Source organism: Mesocricetus auratus, unplaced genomic scaffold (genome assembly GCF_017639785.1).
Source record: "Mesocricetus auratus isolate SY011 unplaced genomic scaffold, BCM_Maur_2.0 Super-Scaffold_100013, whole genome shotgun sequence".
In the NCBI taxonomy this organism is placed as follows: domain Eukaryota; kingdom Metazoa; phylum Chordata; class Mammalia; order Rodentia; family Cricetidae; genus Mesocricetus; species Mesocricetus auratus.
In genome coordinates, this window is record NW_024429196.1 from 52,825,288 (window position 1) to 52,842,490 (window position 17,203).

At 41.0% G+C, this 17,203-nt stretch overlaps 2 protein-coding genes across 3 annotated transcripts in view; both read right to left on the reverse strand.

Annotated features, from left to right (window-relative positions):
• Exoc2 (exocyst complex component 2) overlaps positions 1–17,203 on the reverse strand; it is a 173,890-nt gene that overhangs the window by 143,718 nt on the left and 12,969 nt on the right. The window lies entirely within an intron of this gene.
• On the reverse strand, positions 1,987–3,574 carry Hus1b (HUS1 checkpoint clamp component B). The gene has a single exon (XM_005066419.3). It carries the CDS (start codon positions 3,079–3,081, stop codon positions 2,248–2,250), a length of 834 nt encoding a protein of 277 aa, XP_005066476.1. The 5' UTR covers positions 3,082–3,574; the 3' UTR covers positions 1,987–2,247.

The following is a 17,203-nucleotide window of genomic DNA, read 5'->3' on the forward strand; positions in this document are numbered from 1 at the left end:
GCAATAGTTTCCAGAATCGGTCATTCTGCAGGCTCTGCCTGGACAGGATTCTCCTCCAGAGAATCACTCCTCTGGTGGGTTGGCATCTGAATATAGTTATCACCTGCTGTATACTTCCACCGCCCTCAACATAATCCTCACATTTTTTAAAATAGTTCACTAAACTAAACAATCCCACACATCTGACTCAGAAGTGAGAAAGTAAACTGTTGGAGAGTTTAAAGTCTCTGAAACGGCTATTCACCAGTAATGTTAAGACTACTATTGAGAATCTTTAAATAACAATTATTTATCTCCCTGAATCAAGAGACTTTAATAATCAATGTTCAACTGATCTGTCTAGGTTCACCGTCCATGTCCTTTCCATAACACAGGTGGAATTTAGAAATAAGCAAAACTCTATCATCTAGTAAGAAAGACAACTAACTCCATCATCAAAACTAATTATCTGTTACTGATCAAAATATAGTCATGAGAAGTTACTAAATGCACAAAAATAAAAGTTACCAAGTCCACCAACAGCCTTAATCTATTATTTATCAAACTAAAATTAATATGAAATAATGAACCTACACAATGAGACTGTTCATCACTGCACCAACACTTTATAATATCTTCTATTCCTCAAATAATGAAATACCAAGATTTATTTTCTGGGGCAATGGCTCAACAGTTAAGAGAACTTGTTCTTCCTGAGGACCCAGATTCAATTCCCACCATCCACATCAGCTTACAATTGTCTGTGACTCCACTTCTGGGAGATTCAATTCCCTCTTCTGCCCTCCATGGGCCCCAGGCACACACATAATGCACTTGCATGCATGCAGGCAAAGCACTCATACATATAAAACAAAAGAAGGGAGAGAGGGAGAGGAGGGAGAGACGGAGGGAGGGAGGGAGGGAGGGAGGGAGGGAGGGAGGGAGGGAGGGAGGGAGGGAGGGATGATGGATTATTCTCTAAATGGAAATAATGGAACACCATGGGCAAAAGGAAAAATCAAAAATGGAAACTTGGTTTACTGAAAAATTACCCATAAGCAACATCTTGGTTCAAGATGAGCAGGGAGTTTCAGGGATGCGGATTTCTTGGGTGGACTTTTCAGTGACACAGCTGCCCTTGAGTCCTCTGTGCTCCTATAACCCCAAATATACTCATAGGTTCTCTAAGCGATACTTGGAGTGAATCTCCTTAGGTTTTTAGATGTCTTCCCTATCTGTGGTAAACATATACTTGTCATGTCTTCCCAAGAAAAGTAACACAAAAGTTCCTGAAGTAAATAAAATATATGAAAAATAAATAGCCAACTCAAACTTTCCATATGAAAAACCCAAAGCCATACATTTTTACATTGAACAACTAGAGGTTATAGGTGCCAACTTTATGCAACAGAAAATTTGTAAATAACCTCAGACTTCCCACAACACCAAGAGAAGGTGGCTATTAATTTACAGAAGTACAGTATGTACCACAGCTAATATTATGTGGCCATATTGCATCTTTAAATTTCTCTCCATTGTGAATGGCACTGATACATGTTAACTTAGCAGCTGTATATATACTTTAAAGTACTGAATGGCAAGACTATAATCCATACATAATTATGTATTTTTGTTCATTTTAAAGTATTTTATGCTGCAGGACTCCTCTGAATTAAAAAAATTGTTACAAATATCCACACACAAAAATCAATCTGCCTGTCAGTGGACCAAAGCAATCCAAATCTGTGTTTTCAATAATCAAATGTATACTGTTCCAGGCACAAACACTGACTATCTTGGAATTTTCTCAAAATGGTCCCCTAACACTGGAACCCAGACAAAACATATTTTAACAAATATGTGATGCATGCACAAGTACAAAATCCATCTTATACCTTTCAGAGAGACTGAGCTCATTAAGTCCCTCAAAATAATATGCTTATTTTAAAAGGAGAAAATTCCCATTGTTAACAATAGTATTTCATAATAATACAATTGTTTCAGGGTTCAGTTATTTTATTTTATTACAATCTTTTTTCCCCAAAACAACTAAGTTGAAAGTGATTTAACTGTCAAAGCCAAAAAAACAACACAAATATTTCTCCAATTGTTTAATATTTTACGAAGGAAGTGCGAACAAAATCAGCACCCTACATAATTCACAGGGGTGCAGGCTTTTAATTCAAGTAACTCAGAGTTTCAGTTCCGCAAAGATCTTAATTGAATTAAGATTTCTTTGAAAAAAGACAGTTAGGACCGCTTGAATATTTATGAAGCAGGAATAAAATACTGAAGAGAGATATCATCATGAACCAAAACAAGATGAAGCAGAGTATTGCTCAAAATATTGCATAAGGCCAGTGTGGGGTTTATCTGCTGCTGTCCTTCGAAAAACAGCAGAAGCTTCCTGTTGTCCACACTCACTTGTGCCATGTTCTCTGGGTCTTCGCCTTGAGGCACACCCGGAACGGCGTTTGGAGGGTTTCTGAGATTTTTAAAGTAGCTCTTGATAGTCACCACATCAGTTTCTACGCTCAGGCTCATCTTGCCGTTTAGATTCGCTTCCACCAGCACACGGTCGTCCACAGTTGCCATCCGCTCCACCATGTTCTTCAGGGTCCTCAGAGCTGGCAGATGAACACTGACATCAGAGGCCGGAACCCAGGGCTCTGCACACTCTTTCCACCACCTTCTGGGAAGTACTTTCACAGGCAAGTCGTGGACCATCGCACGACTGTGGCCGGGGCACGACGCCAGCTCCACAACCACAGTGAGGCAGGGACGCTGCTTGTTGGTGAGCTGGAGCTTCAGGGCTGAGGCGTTGCCCGCATTCCTCACGGCTCTGGCCAGATGCTCAGACTTCAGCTCTAGATAGATCTCGTTGAATTCCTCCGAAACACCCTCCATGCAGAAATGGCGGAAGACTCCCCGCTTCACCTCACCCCACAACTGGGCCTCGCCCAGCAGCCCAGCGGGGCAGAAGCACAGCCTGTCAGGACACACACGGAGCACACAGACCTTCGCCAGCCTTGCTACAGTGCCGCTGACCTGGATGAAGAGCTCTAGAATACTCTTGCTGGTGATCTTGGCCCGAAATTTCATGGTGCCCGGCTGGTAGGGGGAGTGTTGTAAGGAGAAAACTGACAGAAGCTCCAGCTGGCTCACCCTTCCGGTCTGGAGTGCAGTCCCCTTAGCCTTCCGGCCTGGGGTATAGCTGGCTTACCTACCCAGTCTGGAGTGCACCCTGCCGCCCCTCCCTCCAGCCCCAGCACCGCCTACAGTTTGGTTCCACCTGAGTGCAGGTGGATGGCCTCTGGACGCATTCTTACCTTTCCACTTGCCTGTCCTATGTGAATGCTTTACTGCTACTGGTAATCTCATAAGAAGGACACTCTACACAGTGTGACCGCAATTAAAAATTGAGATAACCAGCCCTTTTAAAACATTTTGGTACATATATATACCAAATATATATAGTCTTGTTCAACCCGGATGTTACTTGCCAATGCCACTACGTATGTCACACAATGTGGTAAATTAAACATACACTTTACAACCTGACATTTGTACCTAAAATACATATATAATGGATATCATTCCATACCATTAAACAATAACAAGTCTATATCATTTTCGTGGCTACTTGGTTTTCTATTATATTGATAAAAAAATTATTCCACAAGAGGAGCTCACATGATTCAATTTTGACCTATTAATAGGGTAACAATGAATATACATTATACAAAATATTTTTGCTTTTGTCAATATTTACTTGCAACCAGGTGGTGGTAGTACACGCCTTTAATTCCAGCACTAGGGAGGCAGAGGCAGGCGGATCTCTGTGAGTTTGAGGCCTGCCTGGTCTACAAAGTGAATTCCAGGGCAGCCAGGGCTGTTACACAGAGAAACCCTGTCTCAAACAATAAATAAATAAAGAAAATAAATAAAGAAAAGAAAAGAAAAAATTTACTTGCATTAAATTTAAAGGGAAACTCCTGGTCATAGCATATACACATAAAACTCTTCTATATTACCAAACTGTCACAGAGAAACTTCTATCAGCGTACCTTCCCATCAGCACCACCACATAGCAATCTATTTTGCATGTAGCAATGTGATGGGTAGAATAACATAGCTTCAACTTGCAAGGTATGTATGTCAATCTTACTTTCATAACTTTTTATGGAGTTTGTTGCTTGACTTTTAAGATCTCTGGTAAGGTCTGGCTGGTGACACATGCCAATAATTCTAACACTGGGAGCCAGAGGCAGGGAGGATCACAGGTTTAAGGAAAGCTAGGGTTACATTCCAAGGCCAGTCTAAGCTATATAGTGAGATTTCATTTCAAATAAATAAATGAATAACAAAAGAATAAAATCTCTGGCAAGAACATTAACCCTCTGTCCCTGTAAACACTGCCTAGATTAGTCTTTGGCTGTCATGTTGTTTATGGTGCTCTTTGTACTTAAAAAAAAAATTAGATACTTGTATGTTAAATGTATTTGTCTTTTCTCTGTTGCTCCTAGAGTCCTGAACCATGTGAAATTCAGAGTGTGCAGCAAGCTTCTATATTCATTCTATTACAGCAGAATGTTTGTTTAGCCCCTCTTTTCAACTAGGCAGGGATTCCATAGTAACGGAGCAGCCCTCTAAGGTCTCTTGGAGCCCACAATCTTCGTCAACTTACTTTTGGCCAAAAATGAGTCCTGAATCTCATCCCAATCTTTGCAAATAGACAGCAGCATCTCGGCTAGGGAGTTATAGCAATCAGTAGCTCTATATAAACTTTCAGTTCCTCTTTGTCTCATAGTTACTGTTCTACTGCTGCAAAGAGACTAAGACCAAGGCAGCTCTTTTAAAAGAAAATGTTTAATTGGGGGCTTGCTAACAGTTTAAGAGTTAGTCCCTTTATCTCATGGTGGGAAGCATAGAGACATGGCATTAGATCCACAGGCAGCAGAAGCAGCAGCAAAGAGATCAGCCCTGGCATGGGTTTTTCAAACCTCAAAGCCTGCCAGCAACAACACACCTCCTAATCCTCCCAGTACATCAACTAAAAACTAAGAACATATACATAAACCTATGGGGGCCGATCTCATTCAAACCATATATCACTCTTTATGGCCTCCATTTGTCCATGGGTACCCTCAGGATTTCCTCTAACATGCTCATCTTTCTGATAATCAGATTATTGAGGGTCAGATATTTCAGGTGTCCATGCATCACAGACACAAGGGAATGTATGCTTTTGGTACTTGCACTATGTTCTAGCCATTAAGAGGCAGGGACCCAGTGACCACCATATACAGGATGACGCCAAGACTTGCTGTATCTACCACAAAGCCCTTGTACTATTTTTCGCACTAGAAGGGTACCATAGTATATGGTACCTAGCTTGCTTCTAGAACTGAACACATTGCAGACCCCAAAGTCCATGAGATGGATGTTCAGGCAAGCATCTACTATAGTTTGGATTTAAAGTGTTCCACAAAAGTCAATGCTTGATGTCCCGGGTGGTGCTACTAGGAAGTGTAGTGGACCTTTAGAAAGTGAGGCCTAGCCCTCAGGCCATTGGGGCATGCACCCAACAAGAACGTGGTCTTTGTTCTATTTCTTTCTGTTCCCTGGAACATGAGAGAATCGGTGTTGCTCCTCCATGCGTGACTGCCATGATGTTCTGCCTGACCTCAAAACTTCAAGAATATGAACCAAAATAACCCTTTTCTCTTTGTAATTGTCTCAGGTACGTTATTATAGTGACAGGAAGCTGACCTACACAGATGAAAGGGCAGGTTGTTGGTATGGAAAGGAATTTTTAAATGGGATGAAATTTTAGGATGGGATGGAACAAAATGATGAAATAGAATGGGATGATAGAGAATGCTGGGATAGAGTGGGATGTAGGGATGGAATGGAATTTAGATAGGATAGGATACAATAGGATAGGATGGGATGGAAAAGAAAGGGATGAGCTGCAACACTGGGATAAAATGGGATAGGATGAGATGAGATGGAACAGGATGGGGTAGGATGTAATATCTATTTACATTACTTATCTGTTATTATATCAGGTACAATTTCTACTAGAGCCTTTGACATACAATTGTAGTTGTAAGCTGCTAATTCTCACATCTTTGTCATAACTAAGCATGGTTGTAATGCTTGTTTTTTTCTCCAAATTGCTGCACATGGTATGCTAGTTAACCCAGTGCTAAGCAACCATGGAGAAGGGGCTGCTATGCTGGCAGAGGTAAACCTCTGTATCTACCTATTTGTCTCTCTATATGTGGTAAGTACAAGAAGGCGATATGTTAGGGACTTTCATATTAATTTTTTTAATCTAAAGTTTTTCCTTACTGGAGGAACACACGTTTTTCCTTACTGGAGGAACACACTGGAGTTATCTCCAAGGATTTTGCACTCTAGACCAGAAACTGAAAAGTATTTTTATAATATTTATATTACTAAACTTCAAGAATAGCCTTAACAATACACTCAAACTTTAGTATATAAGGGCAACCTAAAACTTAAAGGTATTTTAATGGAATGTGTATGTACTGAATTAAAGGTAAAAAACAGAAATATATGTGTTAATTTTTAAAATTCATATTTACCAAAGAAAGATTAACAGGAAGAAATATCATACAACTGGATGCATTGTTGAACTGTATGTATTTTTACTGGTAAGTTTCCTTTTAAAGCAAGGCTCTGACCAATGTAGTAAGCAAGCTATAAACTGAAGCAGTATATTGTAATATTTTCAGCTATTTGAAAATTAAAGATGAGATATGATGGTGTGACACGGAACCTCCTGCAGGTCTAGTGGCTGGTGGGAAGCTTAGTGCTCGTGGAGAGACTGGAATGTTGCAGGCCCAGAGCCTAACTACAAGTTATCACAGGTTACCTTCAGCCTCCTCAGTAGCCATTGCTCGCTGATTGAACATCCTTGTAACTAACACGCAAAACTTTTGTGAATCTATTCACACAACAGACCACTAATTTCTACCAACCAAAAGGCAAATGTCTTCAGATAGTCTGAGGCCAGAAACAGACTTCCTTGCTTTGATTCAATCCTCATACCTAATGTTTCCAACAATGTATTTAAAAGGTGCCTACTCATGACTTTGTTCTTTCACTATGAAACTATAACACACATGTAAGTTCTTAGGACATGATCACTCAACATTTGGCTCCAGAATAATCTATCTCTTACTCTCTTTGAGGTGAGAGTTGTGTTTTGCTTTTATAATAACTAGAATTTAGATCATGATTCCTTGGAAGAGTTCACAAAATACTCTGAAAAATATTTTAAATCATCTTGCATAATATTTAAACCGTGAACAGATTCCTAAAGAGTCTAGCCCAAAGTGAAAAGAAAGTCTGCAAAATACAGACTCCACAGGTGTGTAGGAGCAGCAAGTAGCTGCAAGGCAGGCTCATGCTCCCTTGGCTAAGGGATGCCACCTGGGGCCCATAACCGCCTCTCTCTCTCTACACTGCTTCTAAATCCTGAAGCTACAGTTCAAAGTCTTCCCAGTATGATGGGGACTGGAGAGATGGATCATCTGAGTCTTCTCTCCAGCATCAGTTCCCATACCTACATGGTGGCTCCCAGAGGTGTCAGGTTCAGTTCCCAACACTCACATGGCAACTCACAACCATCCAGTTCCAGGGTATTTGACACCCTCTTCTGACCTCCCCATGCCCTGGGCACCCATATAGTCAGACACACATGCAAGCAAAACACACATGAAATAAATCTTTTGTTAAAAAAGGTCCTCCGGGTATGAGAATCATGCTTTCTTTTCAAGGATTCGTGACAGTTAAAAGGAAAGCTGGTTAGTTCCTAGAGACAAAGAACATCAGGACTGAGAACACACCTTTGATATGCAAACCAAATAATCAGGGTCTAAGCTCCCTTTAAATCAGGAACCCACAGTCTGGACACTTACAACCTCCCTTAAACATCCTGAGTACCAACCAACAAGAGCAGCACAAGGCACATAAGAAGAAGAAGAATGCAAAGGGTGCAATCCTCAACTTGCTTATATGGCCTATCCTTTCTTGCCCCATTCTCTCCATGAAGACTACAATAAAGGCTTTGGTCCAGGCTTCTCCTGGCTCCTTCTGCCCCATGATTTACCTGGGTGCTTCCCAGGTAGACTAGCACGGCCCTGCCTCTCAGGAATTATTAGCTATCAACTCTACCTTTGCAATAGCAACCCTCTCCTATTCCACTGGACTCAACAGGCCTGCATAAGGCCTTCATTTAAAAGTCTCTTAGAGCAGACTGTAGTGAGTGAGTGACTCAGAGACACAAGCCTGTGACTCCGTACGCTAGAAAAGATACAGAAGAGAGGCCTACAGAAAGAGAACAAGGACGGGAAAAAGGAATGGGGAAAACAGAAGAGTAAAGAGAGAAGTAGAAGTGTTGAGAGTGCTATTTTCATGTATGAATGTGCCAAAATGAAGTACTTTATTCCATATAAAGGCATCAACAAAAAAATTCAAAAAGAGAAAAAACTTTAATGTTTATAATTTGTCTAGGATCACATAATAACCAGGCTTACATTTATAAAATGGATTTCCACTTAATTTTAGAATAAATGTATTTCATTTAATAAAGGAAAACAAAAAATTTCCCCTTCCCAGTTTTTCCCTGGACCACTAGGTCAATGTAAACCCTCTCTTCCTTTTCTCCAAAGAAAGAGGGTCTCAAGGTCAAAGGAGATGAGGGGAGGGAGCAATGCAAGCTAGTATGAACTGAAATTCCCAGAAAAGTTGCATTTTATTCTGAAGATTTTACAAGACTCACTGATAAGAACTTCCTGATTGTGGTGAGTTGGGATATTACAGATCCAGAGGCAAAATTAGACTGACTACTCCTCAGTCCACTTAATAGCCATTCACTGTCTACCTTCTAGATCTAACCTAACACCTTTATCATCAGTAGGTAAAACCTTTGCATTGTATTAACTTAGTAGATCACAAGCTTCAAGTAACAAAAAGCTAGCTAGGGTGGAGGCAGAGAGTGCAGAGATTACCAAATGAAAGAAGTTCAGCAGAGGGCCGCTGACATCTGGACTGCTAGCTCCAGTAGAAACAGTAGAAAAGCGAACATATATAAATAAATCATAAAAGTCATAAAGCCCCTGCTTCTTCCTCTCTGGAGCTAGACCACCCAGAGGCACGTCTGGCAGGCAATTCCTTGCTCACCTGTCTCTCTACTAACTCATGAGTCTCTGCACAACTCCTTCTGAGGCATCAGTAAGAGCCCTTCACATAAATCAGGCAGCACCTGAGACCTACTGCACAGCTGTCCTGCTCAGAAACAGCCCGCTACCTGCTGTCCCCACTATTTTTAGTACATGCCTTCACTTCTGTTGTTCCATGACTATATAAAGTTCATGTGACCACTTCCACGTTGGAACATGTCCTTCAGGGCGACCTGAACCTCTGTTGCAGGGCCACGGTCATTCATGTTTGGCTTAGAATAAACTCACATTACTTTGTAGTAAGAGCTGTCTTGTTTAGACAATATACTTTAAATTCTTCATACAGTAACAGCAGACAGAAGGATCCAGAATACCTGATTCCTGGCTCCTTCAGAACCATACAGGAGAAAGTACTACCTCCATTCTAGGAGCATGGGAATCTGGGACAGAGGAGACCTGGAGACCTGGATTTCTTACTTGGGAAGCTGAAGTCTTAATGTGTACCACACAGTTGGTAGCTGAGGTGTGTATTCAGAAATAAACATGGCTCTGGGTTTTACTTAAAATACTTTTCAAGCTAGTGGGCAGAGCTCAGTGACAGGCCTTCAAGACATGAAGATATTCTAAAGAGACACTTGTGTCTCTCAATCTGACTATTAGACTAAAAACAAACAATGAACCCCAAAGAAATGGGGACTCTCACACTGGGAAGGAGGAAAAGGCAGCAGCAGAGAGGGAACTTGTTTCCAGGGAGGAGATTTCACACGGTTCTAACAACTTACAAGATGAGAATGAAGCCCAGACAGTGATGGTGGGTGGAGCCATGCCTTTACAGGGAAGGTTTGGATAAGCATACCCTTGGCCTGTATTAACTAACACTCAGAAATACTTCAGTTTCAGTATGCAGCATAATTTTCTTGATTACATTCTAAATGTCTATAGAATTAAAAAGTCGTGGTTATTTAAATGTCAGACATAAGCATAATTTTAATTAAACCAAAATCAACTAGAAAATCCTATGAATGGTGTGTCACACCTATAGTGATGGGAAGAGCACTGAAGACATGAGGGACACTCAGAGGGGAGCACACTGATTCTCAGTCACACAGAGTATACCTTCTGCAGGTTAGTGAAAGATATCCAAAGTTAAAATGCAGCAAGAAATCTGAGGGAATGTTACAAATAACAAAACATTGCTTAGTGTTTATAAACAGTTCACAAAGATCAATGAAACACAAATCCCTAAAAAAGGGGGTGACAGGCAATTAACAAAAGAGGAGTTTAAATCAATGTCTGTGAAGAAGAACTCAACTTCAAAGACTCACCAGAGGCGGGTGGCATTTTTGGCTCTTACCTGAGGCCTGAAGGCTCAGGGCTGCCCACTGACATTACTGCCAGCAGCAATATAAGCCCTTTCAACACTGTAGAGAATTACAGTTCAGCCCAAATGTGCTAAAGTCTTAGCTATGCTTCTACACTGACTTAAAACATTCCTGAAAAGTGAACAATGACAAAAATAATCTACAGTAGACACAAAGACTCCTTCAGTCACACTCATCCATTACAGCCAGGGGCTGGGGAACAACCTCAAGTAGGAAATTCTTTAAAGCAACATGAAGGTCCAGCTTCACAGTAAATAAAACATGAAAACTATGGAAGAGTAGAGCGGACTTAAAGTAGTAAATAAAGATATAAATTTAGATGGTGATAAGCAGGGTTACTAGGTGACAGCCTGATCCCCAGAGTATTCTAAAATGCTTAATTAAATAATTAAATAAAGATATAAATTTAGATGGTGATAAGCAGGGTTACTAGGTGACAGCCTGATCCCCAGAGTATTCTAAAATGCTTAATTAAATAATTAAATAAAGATATAAATTTAGATGGTGATAAGCAGGGTTACTAGGTGACAGCCTGATCCCCAGAGTATTCTAAAATGCTTAATTAAATAATTAAATAAAGATATAAATTTAGATGGTGATAAGCAGGGTTACTAGGTGACAGCCTGATCCCCAGAGTATTCTAAAATGCTTAATTAAATAATTAAATAAAGATATAAATTTAGATGGTGATAAGCAGGGTTACTAGGTGACAGCCTGATCCCCAGAGTATTCTAAAATGCTTAATTAAATAATTAAAGATATAAATTTAGATGGTGATAAGCAGGGTTACTAGGTGACAGCCTGATCCCCAGAGTATTCTAAAATGCTTAATTAAATAATTAAATAAAGATATAAATTTAGATGGTGATAAGCAGGGTTACTAGGTGACAGCCTGATCCCCAGAGGATTCTAAAATGCTTAATTAAATAATTAAATAAAGATATAAATTTAGATGGTGATAAGCAGGGTTACTAGGTGACAGCCTGATCCCCAGAGTATTCTAAAATGCTTAATTAAATAATTAAATAAAGATATAAATTTAGATGGTGATAAGCAGGGTTACTAGGTGACAGCCTGATCCCCAGAGTATTCTAAAATGCTTAATTAAATAATTAAATAAAGATATAAATTTAGATGGTGATAAGCAGGGTTACTAGGTGACAGCCTGATCCCCAGAGTATTCTAAAATGCTTAATTAAATAATTAAATAAAGATGTAAATTTAGATGGTGATAAGCAGGGTTACTAGGTGACAGCCTGATCCCCAGAGTATTCTAAAATGCTTAATTAAATAATTAAATAAAGATATAAATTTAGATGGTGATAAGCAGGGTTACTAGGTGACAGCCTGATCCCCAGAGTATTCTAAAATGCTTAATTAAATAATTAAATAAAGATATAAATTTAGATGGTGATAAGCAGGGTTACTAGGTGACAGCCTGATCCCCAGAGTATTCTAAAATGCTTAATTAAATAATTAAATAAAGATATAAATTTAGATGGTGATAAGCAGGGTTACTAGGTGACAGCCTGATCCCCAGAGTATTCTAAAATGCTTAATTAAATAATTAAATAAAGATGTAAATTTAGATGGTGATAAGCAGGGTTACTAGGTGACAGCCTGATCCCCAGAGTATTCTAAAATGCTTAATTAAATAATTAAATAAAGATATAAATTTAGATGGTGATAAGCAGGGTTACTAGGTGACAGCCTGATCCCCAGAGTATTCTAAAATGCTTAATTAAATAATTAAATAAAGATGTAAATTTAGATGGTGATAAGCAGGGTTACTAGGTGACAGCCTGATCCCCAGAGTATTCTAAAATGCTTAATTAAATAATTAAATAAAGATATAAATTTAGATGGTGATAAGCAGGGTTACTAGGTGACAGCCTGATCCCCAGAGTATTCTAAAATGCTTAATTAAATAATTAAATAAAGATATAAATTTAGATGGTGATAAGCAGGGTTACTAGGTGACAGCCTGATCCCCAGAGGATTCTAAAATGCTTAATTAAATAATTAAATAAAGATATAAATTTAGATGGTGATAAGCAGGGTTACTAGGTGACAGCCTGATCCCCAGAGTATTCTAAAATGCTTAATTAAATAATTAAATAAAGATATAAATTTAGATGGTGATAAGCAGGGTTACTAGGTGACAGCCTGATCCCCAGAGTATTCTAAAATGCTTAATTAAATAATTAAATAAAGATATAAATTTAGATGGTGATAAGCAGGGTTACTAGGTGACAGCCTGATCCCCAGAGTATTCTAAAATGCTTAATTAAATAATTAAATAAAGATATAAATTTAGATGGTGATAAGCAGGGTTACTAGGTGACAGCCTGATCCCCAGAGTATTCTAAAATGCTTAATTAAATAATTAAATAAAGATATAAATTTAGATGGTGATAAGCAGGGTTACTAGGTGACAGCCTGATCCCCAGAGGATTCTAAAAAGCTTAATTGTCTCACTGGCAGACACTAAACAACTGCTCAGAGTTACAGTTGGGAGCATACACACATACCTAGTCCTTGTACCTCAGAAGCCAGAGGCAGGAGGATGGCTCTAGCCTAGGAGTTTGGGGCCAGCCAGGACAAAAAAGGAAAACTTGTCTCAAGGACATCACTATAAAGTATCTGTGGTGGTCTGAATAGGAGTGGCCCCATGGACTCATAGATTTGAATGTTTGGTCATTAGGGAGTGGTGGAACTTGACAGGGGTTAGGAGGTGTGGCTTTGTTGAAGGAAATATGTCACTGGGGATAGACTTTGGGGTTTCAAATGCTCAAGCCAAGTCCAGTGTGTGGTGTCTGTGTATGTGTTTCTCTGTCTCTCTGTCTGTCTGTCTGTCTGTCTGTCTCTCCTCTTCTCTTCTTTATAAGAGTTGCTATGGCGGCATGGGTGGGGGAGAGATACCCTCCATTGATGTGGAAGGTGAATGCAATATGGAATTTATTTACCAGAATAAGAATTTACACACAAGCTGGGGAGTCAGAAGCGTGGCAGGCTTCCAATGAAGAAGAGGAGAAGAGGGATTCGTTTCTCTTTCACTTCCTTTTATCTCCACCTGCCCTAAATTTCCTTATTCCGGCCCTTAGGGCGGATAGCTTTGTGGGGTTCATCCCTAGACTCCATCTCATCCACCAATGCCTGAGGCAATTGGGAGAGCTAACCATGAGGTCATAAGAGTGGGAAAGCTGTCCCTGTTACCCACCCACTGCAACACTTGGGAGAGCAGGCCCTGCACCTGGCCAGGGCAGCACAATCTATAGAGCCAAACTTGTTGGCAGAGGAGTGAGTGAGCCAGCCTAAAGTTCTGAGTGTGGGAGAGCTGTCCCCACTACTCATCTGTCATGAGGCAGTGTGAGGAGTGGAGAGATGTACCTCCTTATCCATTGCCCTTTACTGCCTACAACTGATGAGCAAGCTGACCCTCCCATGACCAGTTGCAGCACTGGGGAAAATGGACCCTGCAACTCACCTGGCAGCACAGTAGAGCTCTCCCTGTTGGCAGAGGTATGAGCCAAGTTGTGAGCACAAAATAGCTGTCCCTATTACTCATCTTTCATGTGGCAGCGTGGGCAGGGGAGAGAAGCCTCTCACCTCGTCCCTTAACACCTGTAAAAGTAAAAGCAGAACTGGTCCTGCTCCTTGCTCACTGCAGCAAGGTGTGAACTAGCCAGAACAATGCTGGAGAGCTCACCCTGGTGGTGAAGATGGGAGAGCTGGAGGGCTGAACAGCCCTGCAACTACCCAGGCCCAGAACCAGGGTTATATGTTGGCCCACCCACATCTACCCCATCTGTGATCTGCTGGAGCATGGAGGTGAGGGCTGGGACAGGACCCAGGGCCGCAGGACTTCCAGGATACAGGGCAGCAAGGGGATGTCCAGGAAGAGTCCCAGTGAAGGCACAGCACCAATGGTGTAGCACAGACCAGGGACCCTGAACCAGACCAATGACTCTGTGACAAATACCTGCACGTAAAAATGTGTGAATAAAGGGGTTTACATTATGGCTCACTGTGTCACACCACAGCCTCCATAGAGAGATTTTCCTTTTCTCCCTTTTCTTTTTCCTTTTTTCTCTTAAATTTTATTTTGTTTTTTTTTTCTGGGAGGGAGGGATATATGTGGGATTAGGAAGCATGAATAAATAAAAAGAAAGTTAAAAATTTAAACAAGAAAAAAAAAGTTGCCATGATCATGGTGTTTCTGCACAGCAATAAAACACTGATTAAGAGAGTAGCAGAACTAGGATTTGAAATTAGGCCCATATTACTCTGATTCTCCATTAGTTGCTTTATGTTCTACTACAAAAATCTTCAACATATATAAGAACCTCTACACCCCATCATTCAGCATTTCTCTCCTGTCTGAACCATCCCTCCACTTTGACAAACTTTCATGTTGTTTTCTGAATGAGCACTTTAAAACATATTGCCTTACCCACACATCTCAGTTTGTATCCTTACAAAGGACTGTATATATAGCTCAAATATCAATGTTTTACATCTTATCCCCACAATTATCACAATTAATGTGTCAGAATCAGGATTAAATTAATACTAATTTTTTATAAAACAAAAGCTACCTTAAAGCAAATAAGTATGTATGCATGCATGTATGCATGTGCGCTGAATGAACACAGAGAAAAAAATAGGAAAGATCCACATCACAGGTTAACACTAGAGTGGATGACACTGGAGAGGGGGTAAGGGGTCAGAAAAAAGATGCTTTAAATAGAGTTCCATGCTTTCCCTGTGGCTATGAGTATGAATGCATGTACAATTTTAGAAGTATAGGCAGGCCTTGAACAAACACCACATGTAGAGCACACCCAGAAGGAGCACTGTGGATGGGGACCCAAGGCAGAGAGCAGAGGAACACTGACCATGTATGTGAGGTTGTCCCCTTTTGCCATTATGCCCTACACTTACCATTTCTCCTATGACATTGCCTCACCATCATGGCTAAGACGGCCACATGAACTCCAATATCCAGCACGGTGCCAGACTCCCAGGGAAGACTGCAGCTCCAAGAACACAAGACACTCTGATTTGGCTCTTTTATAAGCTTTTCAACCAGAGCAGGAGGGACCCCAACGGCCATGTGAAACTCCAGCTATGTAAAATCCTGAAATGAGGCCTTTGAGGGGATATCAGCTGGATGATCTAACAAAGAAGACACACCATTCTTTGTCTCTGGATTGCGTCCCATGTGCTCTGAGGTTTTTACTTTTTTAGTGTGTGTGTGTGTGTGTGTGTGTGTGTGTGTGTGTGTGTGTGTGTGTGTGTGTAAAGGGACATGAGCAGGATGTAAACATGCATGTGGAGGTCAGAGGACAACTCTGTGGTGTCAGTTCTCCCTTCTAATTCTTTTTCTTTTTTTTAATTCTTTTTTTTATTTAATTTAGGTTAGAAGCAAGTTTGCTTCACATGTCAATCCTAGCTCCCTCTCCCTCCCCTCCTCGTCTACCTCCCTTCAGCACTTCCCCAACCCCTCCCCCAATCCCCACTCCACTCTCCAAGGAGGGTGAGGCCCTTCATGGGAGATCTTGAAAGTCTGTCATATGATCTGGGGCAGGGCCTAGGCCCTCCCTCATGCGTCCAGGCAAAGACAGCATCCCTCCATGTGGAATGGGCTCCCAAAGTCCATCTGGATGACAGGGATAAATGCTAATCTATTGCCCAAGGCCCCATAGATTGCTAAGGCCTCCTCACTGACACCTCTACTTAAGGGATCTGGATAAGTCCCTTGCTGGCCTCTCAGCTGTCAGTCTGGGGTCTATGAGCTCCCCCTTGTTCAGGTCAGCTGATTCTGTGGGTTTCACCCGCCAAGTCATAACCCCTTTGCTCTTCAATCCTCTCTCTCTGCAACTAGGTTCCAGGAGTTCAGTTCAGTTTTAGCTGTGGGTGTCTGCCTCTGCTTCCTTCAGCCACTCTAGGATGGCACACAAGGAAGTCGTCAATCACATTATAGGGAAGAGCATTTAAGGTAGTCTCTCCACTATTGGTTAGATTGCCAGTTGGTGTCATCCTCTTAGGGCTCTGGACATCTCACTAGTACCAGATTTCTCTTCAAACCTATAATGGCTCCTTCTATTATGGTATCTCTCATCCTTCTCTCCTTTATTCTTCCCCCTACTCAACTCTTCTGCTCCCCCGTGTCCTCCTCTCTCCTCCTCTTCACCCTCTCTCTTTCTCCCAGCTTCTTCACCCCTCTCCCCGTGCTTCCAATCCTCTCGGAAGATTCTGTCCTGTTCCCCTTCTTTGGGTTACCATGCATATCTTAGGGTCCTCCCTGTTTCCCAGACTTTCTGGCTGGGGATTGTAGGCTGGCACTCCCCTGTTTCAGGCCTAAAATCCATATATGAGTGAGTACACTACATGCCTGTCTTTTTGTGAATGTGTTACCTCACTCAGTATGGTTTCTTCTAGTGCTGTCCATTTGCCAGCAAATTTCAAGATTCCATTGTTTTTTTCTGTTGAGTAGTACTCCATTGTGTAAATGTACTATATTTTCTCTATCTACTCTTCAGTTGAGGGGCACCTAGGTTGCTTCCAGGTTCTGGCTATTACAAATAATGCTGCTATGAACATAGTGAAACAGACATCCTTGTT